This window comes from Mauremys reevesii, linkage group 1 (genome assembly GCF_016161935.1).
Source record: "Mauremys reevesii isolate NIE-2019 linkage group 1, ASM1616193v1, whole genome shotgun sequence".
NCBI classification, from domain to species: domain Eukaryota; kingdom Metazoa; phylum Chordata; order Testudines; family Geoemydidae; genus Mauremys; species Mauremys reevesii.
The window spans coordinates 198,482,033-198,497,188 of NC_052623.1; the positions used below are offsets into that span (position 1 = coordinate 198,482,033).

Consider the following 15,156-nt stretch of genomic DNA (forward strand, 5'->3'; position numbering starts at 1 on the left):
AGAAAAATGGCAGAATGTTTTTTAATCCTGAGGGAGGGGGCAATCAGGAAAGAACATATTTTGAAGCTGATTTTCAGAAAAAGAAAACTAAAGCTTGGAAATAAATCATCCCCAAAATAATTGACTTCCATGAAAACAAAAAATTGAATGTTTAACTTTTAGTGTCTGTAAGGGATATTTCATCCTAAGAGTAACAATCTAAGGAAACAATTCTGCTCTCAGATCTCCATGGTAAGTCTGAATTCCAATATTCTGCATCCATCCTATGAATGAAGCACATGTTTCAGAGACATACAATTTAGTTAATGTGAGGATAAGAAGCTTTCACTACTAGTACTAAACCTTCAGAGAGAGCTCTGGTGAAAATCAAGGGGTCTAGATGTAAAGAGATATTTTCAAATAAATTTGTGGAACAGGTTTTCATGTATTCACTGTTATAACCTATTAAGATTTTTATTACAAGTCTCACAACATATGGTGTTTTTCTTAACTGTCCTGGAAGTTATAATTGAGGGAGACTTTCATTTTTTTAAAAGCAAGTTTCTAGCCCTCATGGCTGTAGAGAAATACCTGAAAATGTGATATTTAAAGGTTCAAAACCCAGCATGCCAATATAAATATCCCAACTGATTATTGTTAAAAAAATCTCATGGCTTTTTAGCACGTAACTTTTTGAATTTGGGGCTGGAAATACAGTATATGTCAGTAAAACAGGCACAACAAAACCCTTGCTACCCCAGGGGCAGATTATAAAAAGTTCCTCCTAACCTGAGGCAAGATCCTTAGTTACTGTAAAACAGCAAAGCCCTCTCCCAATGCATCAGAGGGCTTAGGGCTGATCCTCTGGGCCTGGCTCACCATAGAACTGACTCCCACGCCCTATAGAAAACCTAGATCTATCCCCATCAACTCCTTCCTCTTTCTTTCTTTCTGTCCCCTCTCCTTCCCCAGTTCACCTTTCCCTCTCCTGCACCTCCCCAGGCTCGCTAGTGCACCCACCCAGCTACACCTTTCCTCCCCCTCCCCTTAGCCCCTGCTTCTCTCGCCCCCCAAACCAAGAAGCACAGCGATAGAAGCTGGGGAAAAGAGGTGGCACCGGAAGCCCCGCCTCTCCCAGGCTAGCCCTTTCATTGGCCCCTTCCCTCATCAATCCTACGCTAGGGGCCAGCCTATTCTCTCCCCCCCCCCCCCGCCCCCTCTTGGCTGCCGAGGGGCGCCAGCCCGTTCAGCCCAGCCTTGCCTCCCACCCATTTGCTGCCTGACCTGTCAAGCAAACCCATTCCCCTTTCCGATTGGCTAACGTTCTGAGCCTTAGGGTCCCGCCCTCCTGGAAAAGCGCCCGTTCTCCCCTCCCCACCGCGCATGCGTGGGAGTGACTGTTGGGCTCAGGGGCGGGGTGGGTGTTTCAAGGAGCGCAGCAGCAGCTGCGGCGGCGGCGGCGGCGGCCGGACAGGGGGGGAGGGACGGGCGGAGCGGAGCGTTCGCTGAAGCCTGGACGTGCGCGCGCGCCCCGCTTTCCAGGAGCGGGGCAGCCCCGGCTCCGCGGGGGCGTTGCTGCGCGGCGCCTCCCGTTGTACGCACGCCCCCCCCCCAGCCCAGCCCCGCCCCGCCCCATGGGGGGCTGACTGGCGAGACCCGGGCCGTGATGAATTAACTCCCCGCGTTTTCCTGCGGGGGCAGCGGCCGCCCCCGAGCCGCGAGCGAGCGCCCGCCCGCCCGGAGAGTCCCGCTGCTCTGCTGCCTGCCGGTGCGTGCCCGGAGCCGGGAGCATGTGGGGCTGCGGGGGGGCGGCGAGCTGAGCTGAGCTGAGCTGCCCTCCGGAGCCAGGAGCGCGGCTGGGATTTAACACGCTGCTGGGGGGGGTGGACGCGTCCCTGCCTGTGGGACTGAAGCCCGGCGCACGAGGTGGGAGGGAGAGAAGGCGGAGGGGGGAGACTTACCGGGGGCACTGCTCGTTTGGCTTTCTACCCCCCCCCCAACCGCCGTCCGCTCAGATTGGACAGAGAAGGGGCAACACTGTCTCTCCTGTGAAACGAAGCTTCAGGGAGCTTGGATTTACAGAAGAAATTTCCTTCCTGCTCCTTAAGGTTTTCCTCCTCTTCAGTTTCTCACTCTTTGTACAAGATAATACACCGTGTGTATGGCTCATGTTGTTGTCCTAAACATTTGCTCGTCGCAGGCATGTTGGCTTTTCTTTTTTTTTTTAACGTGGCAAATGGAAGTCCATATGCCTTTGTTGTCTGGTGACAAGCTTGTGTCCCTGGTGAGCTGTGAGTGTACATGATCATCTGTATGTTTATTGGAGTCTTTGGAAAACCAAACAAGGGAGTGTAAGTGATCTTCATTAGTGCTAGGTTCACCAGTGGCTTTTATTTCTTTATGGGGAATCTAGGGAAGGTGGAAACAGAAAGTGTGTACTCCCAATTGTGTGTGTATGTATGGGTTTGTTTTTTGTTTATGGGGTAAAATCAACTCCATGTCTGTCCACTCACAAGTGTAAATTTACCTTCAACTTGTTTATGTATACATTGACAACAAATCCAGGGTGACTTGTCAGTGTAAACTCAGCCCAGGTGGGTTTATACTCTTCATCATAAAAAGTTAAGCCAGTTCCCAAACATACTTTTGTTGTTCTGACCGGGGAAAGGAAATGGTACTTCACTGTATGGTTTTGTTTTTTATGATAAAATGTTTTTAGGACACCTTATGATAATTCTCTTATTTCTTTATTTTTGTTAAGATCGGATCCCAGATGGCCAATTCCCTGAATGGCCGGAACCCAGGTGGCCGAGGAGGAAACCCCCGCAAAGGGCGTATTCTGGGCATCATAGATGCTATTCAGGATGCTGTGGGGCCCCCCAAGCAAGCAGCTGCTGACCGCAGAACTGTGGAGAAGACTTGGAAGCTAATGGACAAAGTGGTAAGTTTTGTGTGTATACATATTGTATTCGCCTGTTGGGGAAGGAAGCTATTTACATGGGTCCATGTGAGAATCTACATCTTCCTGCAGATTTTATTCCTTTGCCATGTGTGTCCTTCTTTGAAAAGAGTCGGACTTACATTTTAGGTCAGATAAACCTATTTGTGCAGTTGCTGGCCTCTGGTTATGTTTTTTTTTAAATAGTGTTTGAGTGAGGAAATGTACATGTTTGCCTGAAGTACTGCTGCTCTTGTTGGTCAGAGTCCATCAGAATAACTCAGATTTGTAAAGCTGTTGGGAGAAAACTACTTGTGCATCAAATATTCCTTATGTTTCAAAGTGGATCCCATTTAGTCAGTCTGCAAACAAAACCTCTTGAGCATGAAACTTCAGTTAAGCTAATCATCCTATAAAGCACTCTCATGACAGTCATATGCATACATGTTTGTTGGTAAGAATTGTGCCTGAGAAGGAAATCACTCTCTGATTATCCCTTAATGGAGTAAACAGATTAGTAAGAAATCCTTTATTTTTAAATCTTTTGTCTGCATTTTTCATGGATTTTTTTAAAAATTACTCTTACATCTTCTTTGCTTAACTATTTGTTTTGGAACTGGAAATGTATTTTATTGACAGTTATTGTGGGTTGGTTTATAGATCTTGTAGCATCTACATGTTGCTTTCTCAAAGTTGCACATTTTATTAAATACTACACAATGGAAGTGACAGCTTTCTATAAACTAAGTACAAATTAGCTAAAAAGGTGCCGAGCTAAAGTTAGGAATAGTTTTCTTACAGTCTGGGTAACAGTCTCAGGAGGCAGAGTGATTAGGTAGGAAAGGGCTTGATTTTTGAGGATAATCAGCACAGGGAAGCTTTCCTTTAAGATAACGGAGGATTGAGGTTTTAATACCTGATAGTATCAGGCCCTAGAACCAAGGGAGACGTGACCCTAAGGCTTGGTCTACAGTACAGAGTTAGGTCAACATAAGGCAGCTATGCTACAGTGTAAGTGCGATGCCTACACTACAGCCTTGCTCTTGCAGATATAAGTGCCCTACTATGTGGACATAAAACTCCACCTCCACAAGAGCCATAGGGCTTATGTTGGTGTAGTTAGGGTGACACAGTGTTGTCTTTATATCAGCTGTTGGCTGTCATTCTTGTCAATTTTATGGCTCTGGGCCAGGCTGTTGTCTCTGCTCCAAGCCGAGCTGCCACCCAGGCTCCCTGCTTGGGCTGTAGTCCAAGCTCCCCATTGAGAGCCCTACTGGCCCCTGGGATCCCCGCTCCCTGCCAGTAGCACAGCCGGACTCCAGCTGCGGATCTCCCCACCAGAGATGAGAAGCCTCCGGTAGCTTCTCCACACTCCCGGCTGGGAGCAGGAAGGCGAGAAGCCCGGGAGGACAGCTGGGGTCCAGGCAGGCTCTTCCACCCCCTCCTTCCCCCCACTGTCCCTTGTAAGTTGGTGGAAGTGCTGTGGTGGCAGTAAGTCAATCTAACTTAGGTCGATTTAAGATTGTAGTGTAGACATGTACTAAGGATCTAACTCTGGAAAGTTAACTAACTCCCTGTGGTTCATTTCATTTATTTTTAAAATACAGGCTTTTTAATGTAGAGGTCTGTGTGGTGGTGGTAAATAATTTTCATTTATATAACTTCAGGAAATCTTGATGCATCTTGCTAAGCTAGAATTATCAGAATCATTTATTGGAACCTTTATTTGCCATTCCATGCTGATACCACTAGAATAGGGGTTCTCAAACTGGGGGTCGGGACCCCTCAGGGGGTTACGAGCTGTCAGCCTCCACCCCAAACCCTGCTTTGCATCCAGCATTTATAATGGTGTTAAATATATAAAAAAGTGTTTTTAATTTATAATGGGGGGTCGCACTCAGAGGCTTGCTATTTGAAAGGGGTCACCAATACAAAAGTTTGGGACCCACTGCACTAGAATATTACTTGTATTTATTAAAATAGCCCCTAAAGCTAATTCTAAACTGTGATGTAAATGGGTGCTACTCCCAAGACTTAGTGGAGTTGTTTCTATTACTGCCAGATCTGAATTTGGTTGAGTTCTGTAAACAGGGAATGTGTCATAATTAATATTACAAATATAGGCACTTGGAGGCAGACACTACTCTTCAAGATGAAAACATCTTCCTACTGAAAAGATGACATCTGTCTATATCATGTCTGAAACAATAGAGGGAATGTACAGTTTGATATTTCCCTCTTTGCAATAATATGTCAGACCATGCAAAAAGTCTTACAGTGCATTTTTCCTTTGGTTAGTTTGAATCTTAATCTCATTGTTTGGAATTATGGATTGCTGTCACTCAGTTTTCATAGAATAACGTTGTCATTACTACATCAGTGCATCAAAACAGACTGTGTGGCATGTTCTGCAGAATTATTTGGAAAGGCTACACTTGTTTTCTTTTTGGTTTCACTGGATAAGTGTCCTCAATTTTGATCTTCAATGTGTCCTCTTTAAGATGCTGTCAGTTAATCAAATTTTATTTCCAAATTGCATTAAAGTATACCAGACAGGGTGATGTAATGGTGTCCAAATGCTGTAACTTGCTTGAGTTAAGCATTTGATACTTGTAGTGAAGAGAGCACATTTGAATAAACATAATGTTAAGTCGTCTTGACTTTCTCAGCAGTAGGCAATGGGAGGTAAATTTCTCCTCCTATATAAATAAAAAACAAGGATTAAAACCAGAAGTAGTTAGAAACCTTCCCAAGTAACTGTTGGTTTAAATACTGTTGTGGGCCTGTATCCTGCAGTTTGGTGAACCTTAGCATATGCATGCCCACACAGCGTCCCAGTGAACTCAGTGGGTCTCTGCATAATCATAGGGGTCCCCACTCAGCGATCAGACTGTGGTTTCAAGGCCTAAATTACTAGTGGTAATATTTGTCTTTAACTATAATCTCTCCTCTTCCCCTATCTGTAGAGAACAAGACAGAGAGGTTGTTTTGCCCAAGGACACAGAGAGTCACTGTCAAGACTGGGTTTAGATCTCAGAAATTTCTGGTTTCTGTTTCCTATGCTCATCACCATGCTGTCCCTGCTCTTTTTCACTGGTTGGAATTCCATATCTGAAGTAACTTGAGTAGCAAAACATTTGTTGCTCTATTTACAAACGTGGGATTATCCCAAACTACAAATCACTCTTGATAAAATCATGCAAAGTAAAATAACTATATTGTGGGATTAGGGTTTTTGGAGACTACGTAATGGTGTATGTAAAGTTCATTAGCAACATCATGCAAATCTACATGTGCATATTACCTGCCATGACTTGGAATTGTTATAGTTAAGGGTCTGTCAATTTTGAGACTTCATGATTACTCTGTTTTTCATGGTTTTATATTTTAGCTATGAGAACAGGATTAAGGCTGCAATTTCATATACAGTATCTCATCTTGAAATCTCTTTGGTACCAGTTTAAAAAAAAGCCACAACTTTCCTTTGGTAGTTGAAAGAACGTTGTCAAAATTGATGGAACAAAATGTGATGGCATGACATTCTAGATAAAGTCCCCACTGGTAAATATTTACTACTGAGAATACTTGCAAAAAATACAAAATTAATTGTTCCTGATCCAGTCTTTACTGAGTCTTGTATTTACAAGTAAACACATCAGTGCATATGGGGCAGTGTCAAGCTGAATCTAAACTTACTTTTTATAAAGTTTACTGATACACAGTAAAGAGAGTTAAGTTATATGTTTAACAACTCCTGATTAACAATAGTTTTAATATCAATTATTTTTTTTATATTTCTGTACAAACTCCTATTTTTGAATGGATAAGCAGTAGTTGCATCAAAATGTTTTTGAGCATTGGTTTATTTCATTACCTTGCATAATATCAAGCTTTGGGTGATGCTCCTGTTTCATGTTCCAGAAAGTTGGACATAATTTCCAGTGGTAGTTTTGTGCTAGTGAACACATCATATTTGGACTCATAATAAAGTTAATTCTTTGATATAGTGGATGACTGTTTTTCCCAAAATAAAATGCAGCACCTACATATGAGAATAAATTTCAGATTCAGTTAATATTGGTGCGATAGTAAAATAATAATTACAAATCATTAAAGTCTTTATAGAAAGTGTATTGAAGATGCATTGGAAAGGCCTTCTAACATCTGATATTGCAGCAAAATCATAAGCATAATAGATTTCAGAATCTAGAAAACAGAAGTACATTCTTATACGGAGCATGCCTTTATCTCAGAAGGGGGCAAACTAAGGCCCATGGGCCACATCCAGCCCATGGGACCGTCCTGCCGGCACCTGAGCACCTGGCTGGGGATGCTAGCCCTCGGCCCCTCCCCTGCTGTCTCTCCTCCCCAGCAGAGTGACGCCGCTGCGCGGGCAGTGCTCTGGGCGGCAGAGATGCGTGCTCCTGCCGAGCAGAGTGGTAGTTTGTCTGGCTCCGACAGGCACGGCAGCCAGACATGCTGCTCTGCTTGGCACGGTAAGTGGGCCAGGGGGTTGTATAAGAGGCTGGGGGCCCTGGGAGCAGTCAGGGGACGGGGAGCAGGGGGCAGTTGAAAGGGGCAGAGGTTCTGGGGGAGGGTGCGATCAGGGGATGGGGAACGGGGGGGTTGGATAGGCGTGGGATCCCAGGGGGCCTGTCAGAGGGCGGGAGTCCCAAGGGTGGATGAGGTCAGGGGATAGGGAGCAGGGGGTGGTTGAATGGGGCGGAGGTTCTGGGGGGCGGGGGTGTGGATGGGGCAGTTAGGGGACAAGGAGCAGTGGGGGTTGGATGGGTTGGGGATTCTGAGGGGGGCAGTCGGGGTTGGGAAGTGGGAGGAGGTGGATAGGAGGCAGGGGCCAGGGTGTTTGGGGAGGCACAGCCTTCCTACCCAGCCCTCCATCCATCCAGTTTTGCAACTCCAGTGTAGCCCTCGGGCCAAAAAGTTTGCCCACCTCTGCTTTATCTTGAGAGTAGCAGGGGAAACCTACCATGTAAATGTGAGAGGAGATTAACACCTTTAATAGTCTGGCTATTCAGAGCTCAGAGTTCACATTAATTTTGAGTGTTTCAAGATAGTGAAATTGTGAAATGTTTTGAAAGAAGATTGTATTTGTGATCCCATGTATGAGTACTTCAACTTTCAATCACTATGGGATACTCTGAAGTACTAGGGGGAAGTATGGTGGTTAAGCAGCACGATAGAAAGTAAAATTCATGTATAAACTGTATTGTTGTTTTATCATGGTCCACACCATAAATTTTATCCAGATAATGGAAAGCAGGAAGAACAATTTAATTTGCTGTTTAATATAGTCTAAGGACAAAGCACAATGTGTACCCAAAGCTTGCAGTATTGGCTTTGTGATTATGCAGAGCACATTACTAAAAGAAGTTACTTATAGAAGTGATGCATTTTTTTAAAATGAGGGGATGCCAAAATCCATTTTTTTCTGCTAACATCCAGTGTCTCTATTGAGTACAGTTAACGAGTGTGAAACCCAATGTATACATTTGTTATTCTTTATAACACGCAGTATAACATTTGAAATGTATAACCTTCCAAGTCACTTAACTTCACAGTACCACAAAGGAACCAATTAAGTAAATCATAACCACAGAGTTCTTCAGTATATGAACTGGTCCTTACACTGTGTTTTAAATATTGATTGAAAGTCTTATGGCCACACACCTCTCTTGTGGAGAAAAAAAAGGATCAAAATTAAAAAAAAAGAAATTAGTTACAGGGGAGCATCCCTTTGCCTGTTTCTGAATATGTGGCAGTTACATGGCATGAACAGTGTATCAAAGCACTTCACTTTTTGCTTTTAAAGTAACACTGCTATGTTTGCATCCCTGTGTCCTTATTAAGACAAGCACTGGTACATAATGGAAGCTGTCGAATCCGGGATTTGACAACCCACTGTTCTCTCGGGTGGAAGTCACCTAACAAAGGCCTCTTCATCCATTCTGGTAAGATGGCCTCTTCCAGGTGTCTTTTTCTACCTCTTGGTAATCTACCCATCTGCAATGTACAATGCCAATGCATTTATAGTTAATGCTGTCTTGGGGGCAGTGGGCTTTGATGGGTGATTCTGCACCTTGTGATCTCCCCATTTTCCCAGTAGCCAGTCTGCCATTTTGTTTTTTCAGGATTCGTTCTTTGGAATTGTGTGTGCTGTGGCTTTCTGGAGATCAGAAGTGTTACAATATCTTGCTGCATAGCCACTTTCAACTGTGTATGGTATTCTGAGCCAATTTGTTTGTATCTTGTGATGTTTCTGCACTATGTGGCAGAAGATGCTGGTTAAGTAGAGCCTTTCAAATTGTAACCTTGGAAATATACTAGTCACTGATACTCTAATTGTCACGTCCATTGGGTTCAGCTGATTAGAGAGAATTTAGTAGGAGTCATAGTCAGCAGATACTTATTCTGTTGCCATTAGTAACTTTTCTCACATGGGGCTTGACCAGCATTTAAACATATCCTGGTGTGTAAGTGTTGCTGTGCTTTGCTTGGCAGTGTAAAGCTGTTTTATCAAAGCATTAAACCTGTGACCTTTAAAAACAATTTTTCAGAAAGATCATCATGGAACAAACAGAACACACAGTTTTCTACATGAAATCAAATGGCTAAATAGGTGCAATGGAAATCTCTTCCCTCTAATGTGAAGATACTTTAAAACACTGTCTAACTTAGTCATATTTGTTTAAAATTTTTTATCCTACTACTTCAAAGTGTTATCTGTCTAGGTACTTACTGTGTATGACCCTCATCAGCATACTTACTGAGCACCTCCCATGCAGTTAAAGAGAAACAAAGTGAATGCTCTCTCTCCCTTCCCTGCCAGTAAGATAGAACTTGAATAGGTATCACCTTTTTTTTTGGTATGTGTAGAATTGATTATTTTTTTTTAAAAGAGCTATTGGGAGGGAAAGCTACATAGAAGAAATAGGCTTTGCATTTGGGCCTATGGCCCTTGAAGTTCATATTCTTTGTCTCTTGCAGACACAAATTCCATAGTCTAGGTCCAGTTCCCCTGAAAGTTTGCCTCATGAGGGTCTCCCACACAGTTGACTGTTTGAGCCAGTGAAGAGAAGCTGTGAAGGGAAGTCAGAGTGGTGGAAAAAAAGGATATGATGTCTAGGGTAGCTCTGAGCGGTCCCATGGAAACCTTTGAATATAAGGACCCCATTTAATTCTGCACTTTAGGTAGCATCTTACTAATAATATAATCATATTTTATTTCATTGTTGGAGTTAAGATACATCTCAATGTGAGAGAGGATATCACAGTCTGCCCTTTCTATCTAATGGAGAACATGGAGAATTGTAGTGATGTGTTCACAGTGACCCATGTTGATGAGTAGATGGGTTGTTGCATTTTTTGTGCTAACTAGAGATGGTTTTTCAGGGTGAGAGTTTCATTCCATGTGAACTGCAGTAGTCAAACCTGGAGATTACAGCTATAAGGATCACTGTGATTAAATCTGGTTCTGATAGGATGGGTTGCATACTCTAGCCATGCACTAGAGGAAGTAGATTCCCCAGTATCACAGTGATAAACATGGTATAATATGTTGATATCCTGTTATGCATAGGATACCTCAAGGATCTTGTATATGCATTAACTTGTCTCAATCAAGGAAAAGTTTCTTTTTCAACTTGCTCAATTGAATGTTTGTTTTTTCTTTGATAGATTAAATGCCTACATGCTTAATCCAAGTCACAATAAAAAAGTAATCAGTGGTCTGATTCATACCCTATGCTATTGCTAGGTTTGTGTCATAAAGCTCAGCGTAGCGTGACTTTGTTTTTCAGAAAGGTATGTACTACGAGAGCTCGGTTGCTTTAGGAAGCCTTTTACGTCAACTGTTGTCATTTCTTGTTGCTTACTGTTAATGTGAACCCTTGTGGTAAGTCTCAGGACATCCTGACTCTAGGAGCCATATGGTTTACACAACCAACTCTTTACAGACACCTTTCCTCCATACTGAAATCTGGTCCACTATAAAAATAAGTGTAGAAAAACCTTCACAACCTTAGTGAGTGGGTGCTTGGACTCTTAAGCATTTGAACTAAACTCCAGCACTTGTTTTGTGATAAACTTATTAAAATGATAAAGTTAAGAGGAGTTGAGTTTTATTGTCGAAATATTTTCATATAACTGAAGGGCTAGTGCTAATCTTGAGGTGTCTAGTACTGTTCTGTAATTGGTCTCCATGTAGTCTGCAGAAAGTGAAGCATGGTAAACCAGACTGACCACAGAATCCTGTTGTTAGCTATATATGACTGTATTGGACTAAAAGAGACTTTCTAAAGCACCTGAAAGAGGAACTTGAGTCTTGTTTTTTCACAGTGTCCCCTTTGTTCAACTGTCTGGCCAACCAGCCATAGAAAATCCTCAACCAAAATAAGCAACTTGTGTATATACAGGCAGCATACCCTGTGAAATAGTGTGTTCACCTTTCTGGTATACATAAAGCCACCTTTCTTTCACTTATACTAGTATGACTTTTCTCTTTGTGCAGCGTGTCTTTAAACATATGAACTAATTATTTTAATCATCCGGTTTCCTTAGGAGGAGTTAAGAGTTTTAATAATTTCAGTTTAATTTTTAAAAAGTGGATCAATTTAGCATGATTGTAACTTTCTGGGTTTGTTTTTTGGCTGATATTTTGTCCGAATAAACACTTTCTTGGGCTAGATGCTCCAAGGATGTCATCACCCTCTATTTGTGATTATAAAAACCCTCCCATAAAAAGTAACTGACACAAATCATTTTTACTTCAGATAAAGTGAAAGGGTGGAAAGAGGAAAACTGCTGTTGAAAAATACACCGTGAATGAGGGCCAAGAAAAATAAGGGAGAAAACACATACAAATCTTATGTTTAAATGCTTTCCCCTCTGTAATATAAAAATTTCTCATCAATGGTTGCCAGTTTGAGTTCTGTTGTTGTGTCCTACTTGGGCTAGTAATAAGTTTTAAAAGTCAGAACTGAATTAAATTTTGACTTCGCTTTACCAGTACAAAAACCACCCTAGACCTAATTACAATATATGTATATAACACTTACATTCAGAAAAACTGCAATGTGCTTTCCTTCTGTCTCCACTCCTGCCAAATATGGAATTTTCCACTCTGTTTATGTTGCAGCATGGAATTAGTGACAATTTTAAGATATGGTTGGTATCTCAAGACTTTGGAGGGTTAGGAATTTAGGCTTTGTACCACAGGAAATAGCTTAGAGTTTCTAGGGGGATGCCTCGTCCCCTGGCATTGTCCATGATACTGGACTTTGAAGTCATGACATTAGTATGAATAGAAATATTTGAAGATTACTGTAACAGGGTCAGCACCTGCCTCTCATGAGCACTTCCTTTCTCAGTGCCTGCAATCTTTCAGTTCTGTTCAGCAGGGCGGCACGCATCTCTTGGCAGGTCTTCAGCGACTCAGTCCTCTGGCCCTGCCACCTGCGCTATCCCTGTAGGCCTCCCTGGGCTCTGGTCCTCAGCCTGACCAACAGGGTCTATCTCAGTACCCTAGTTGGTAAGCTTATATATGAAGGTTCCTTCTCTGGGGTGGAGCAGCACCCCCATGGTTTCCTCCCTTGGGGCTTGTCGTCTGCCCTTTAATTCTCCGACCCTGGCTCTCCAGCTGGGTCAGTCTAGATCAGTTCCCTTCCGGGGTTAGCAGTTCTACAGACAGTCTCTTCCCTGGGCCTGTCTTCAGTGGGTCTTGGTGGCTGGCCAGAAGCTATTCCCTCTCTTCCCTGGTCCCTTCTAGCAATATCCGCCTTAACCCTCGCAGCCAGCCAGGAGCACCTCTTGCTTCCCCAGTCCCTGCAAGCAGACTGCACTCACTCTGGCCCTACAGCTCCTTTTATATGAGCCTGCTGGGCACTCACTGGCTGCTCCCTAAAGCCACTGTAGCCTACTTGGAGGACCTCTCCACTGCTCCTTTCCTAGGATGGGTGTGGCAGGCCCCTGAGGCTCCTGCAAGGGGCCTTTGGGCCTAGTCCACCCCATCCCAGTTACATATTAGTGATTTAGCCACATTACCCCCCAAAAAGGGAATCCTCAACTCATGCCTATAAAACCTGTATTTCACACTACAATTTATTTTCTTATAAGTATTTTCATTGATTTACTACATATACATATGTAGAGTGTGTGCATATGTACCACAGTAATTCTGTATAGAATCACACATACGGGGACCACTTAGTTCATCAGTGAAATAGAACCATCTGTAGGGTGGAATGCAGCAGCTCTAGGGAACTGTATGTGAAGTCTATATAGTAGTTTAGAACAGAAAAATGAAGTAAAATACCATCTTCAATTAAAATTACAGGAGAATTTAGGTAGCCAGAATAGAACTGCCTTTAATTGGTATATGGTCAGAACACAGGACTAACATTCTGCTCTTTCAAAGTGGATAGTAAGGGTCATCTTGAAGTTTGCATCTTTAGTGGCATAGTGTCCCCTGCGAACATATGGGACATTAGTTTAGTTCTAGGTTGGAGTGAAGAATGGTGCTCACTGGGTCATTAACACAATTTCTTGCTGCACTGGGATTTAACCTACTTAGTCATGAGATCTAACAAGATCACAAGACAGTTTAAAAAAGTCAATTACATTTTGAAGGCAGTAGTTTAAATAAGTGCATAGATTACCCATAAAGGAGCAGGCTGTCGTGGTTGGTGTAAGAAGCACTTTGTATGGTAGATTTGATTCAAATAAATATGTACAAAATAGAAATCTATTCATTTGAAGCTTATTCTGGTTGTCATTTGTTTTTAAAAGGAAATTAACTGAAGTGTTTAAGTTTTTAAATGGGACCAATTATATATAATGACTCAAGATGCATGTAGATGCCATCTTTTAGTAGAATCCTGAAGTCGCAAATGTTGAGTTTATAATAATGCATTTTTTGGGGGGTCTCTGTAGTATAAGTGGTGCAGAGCAAGCAGGCAGAGGTGCTCCTATTAAAAACACATGCATAAAATGTGGAGAGGAGTGGCTAGGACTACTGGATGATTCTTACAAATGCCAATAAAAGGTTAAGTTCTCCATAAAGTAGACAGTAACAGTGACGTCAGTGGCACTGCATGGGATATAAGTCAAAGCAGAATTTTTAGACCTCCCTGCTTGGAGGCCTGAAAAGTATACCTGCCTCTGCTTATTTCAAGATGTCAAATCACTTTTTGCCCCTATGTATTTCTTTCAGATGTGCAGTGATCAGAAAGTGCCTTTTTTTAAACACTGTTGTTTTTGCTTCTAGGTCAGACTGTGCCAAAATCCCAAACTTCAGTTGAAAAACAGCCCACCTTACATACTTGACATTTTACCAGACACTTATCAACATTTGCGACTTATATTGGGCAACTGTGACGACAACCAGAAACTTGCACAACTCAGTGAGAATGAATATTTTAAAATCTACATTGACAGTCTCATGAAAAAATCAAAACGGGCTATAAGACTCTTTAAAGAAGGCAAGGAGCGGATGTATGAGGAACAGTCTCAGGACAGGTAAGAGAAATATTTACATATCAATACAGATTGTCTTGCTTGTCCGCATTTTTAACATTGTTTATCTATATGCACAATGTTTTGACATTTTAGTTATTTAAAGAGGAAAATATTTATTGTTTGGATGCAGTTACCCTGCAAGTCAATCAGTAATTCACTGGTTTTGTTCCACTAGGTACTCTTTGTGTCAATGTACATGAATTCAAAACTAAGGGCATTTCCTTTATAAAACATGTATTTCTTTAGAATTACTCCTTCAGCTGACCTACAGTATGTAGCTCCTTTCCTAAGAGAGAGAGAGAGTGCGCCTCTAGTTAGAGCATTGCCAATGTAATCTACTGCTTATAAAGAGAAATTGAGAGATCCACTATGGATATTGACTGACATTTTCCCCAGCAATAAAATGGAACAAAACTGTGATGCTTAGAACTTTTGGAAAGATCACGGGTCGCGTAGGGTGCTGTGATCCTTCAGAGTGGTGCTGAGAAGTCTTTTGAAAGGTCTAATTGATTTCTGCTTTGCTGAGAGCTGGTGCTGTTAACAGAACAGTGTTGTCCTTTTTATGTGTGTAGCAGTCAGTATGCACTTGTTAGCTTTTAGCTTAATGTATTTTTTCAGTTTTACTGGGTGCTCACTTCTGATTTAGAAAAGGTATGTGTTGGGGTGCACTTGTATCATGGGTCTGCGCTTCCGTAATGCAAGAATCT

The 15,156-nt window shown here is 42.4% G+C and overlaps 1 protein-coding gene across 5 annotated transcripts in view; it reads left to right on the forward strand.

The window, feature by feature from the left end:
- Positions 1-1,449: 1,449 nt before the first annotated feature.
- CBLB (Cbl proto-oncogene B) overlaps positions 1,450-15,156 on the forward strand; it is a 218,035-nt gene continuing 204,328 nt past the window's right edge. The window contains exons 1-3 of one of the 5 annotated variants that reach the window (XM_039487025.1): positions 1,450-1,747; positions 2,741-2,920; positions 14,199-14,449. In XM_039487025.1, coding sequence (XP_039342959.1) covers positions 2,753-2,920; positions 14,199-14,449 — 419 coding nt within the window. In that variant the 5' untranslated portion in view covers positions 1,450-1,747; positions 2,741-2,752. Of the gene's footprint in view, positions 1,748-1,886; positions 2,135-2,740; positions 2,921-14,198; positions 14,450-15,156 lie in introns of those variants that run through there. The other 4 variants (XM_039487043.1, XM_039487047.1, XM_039487057.1 and 1 more) reach the window with 4 other exon arrangements.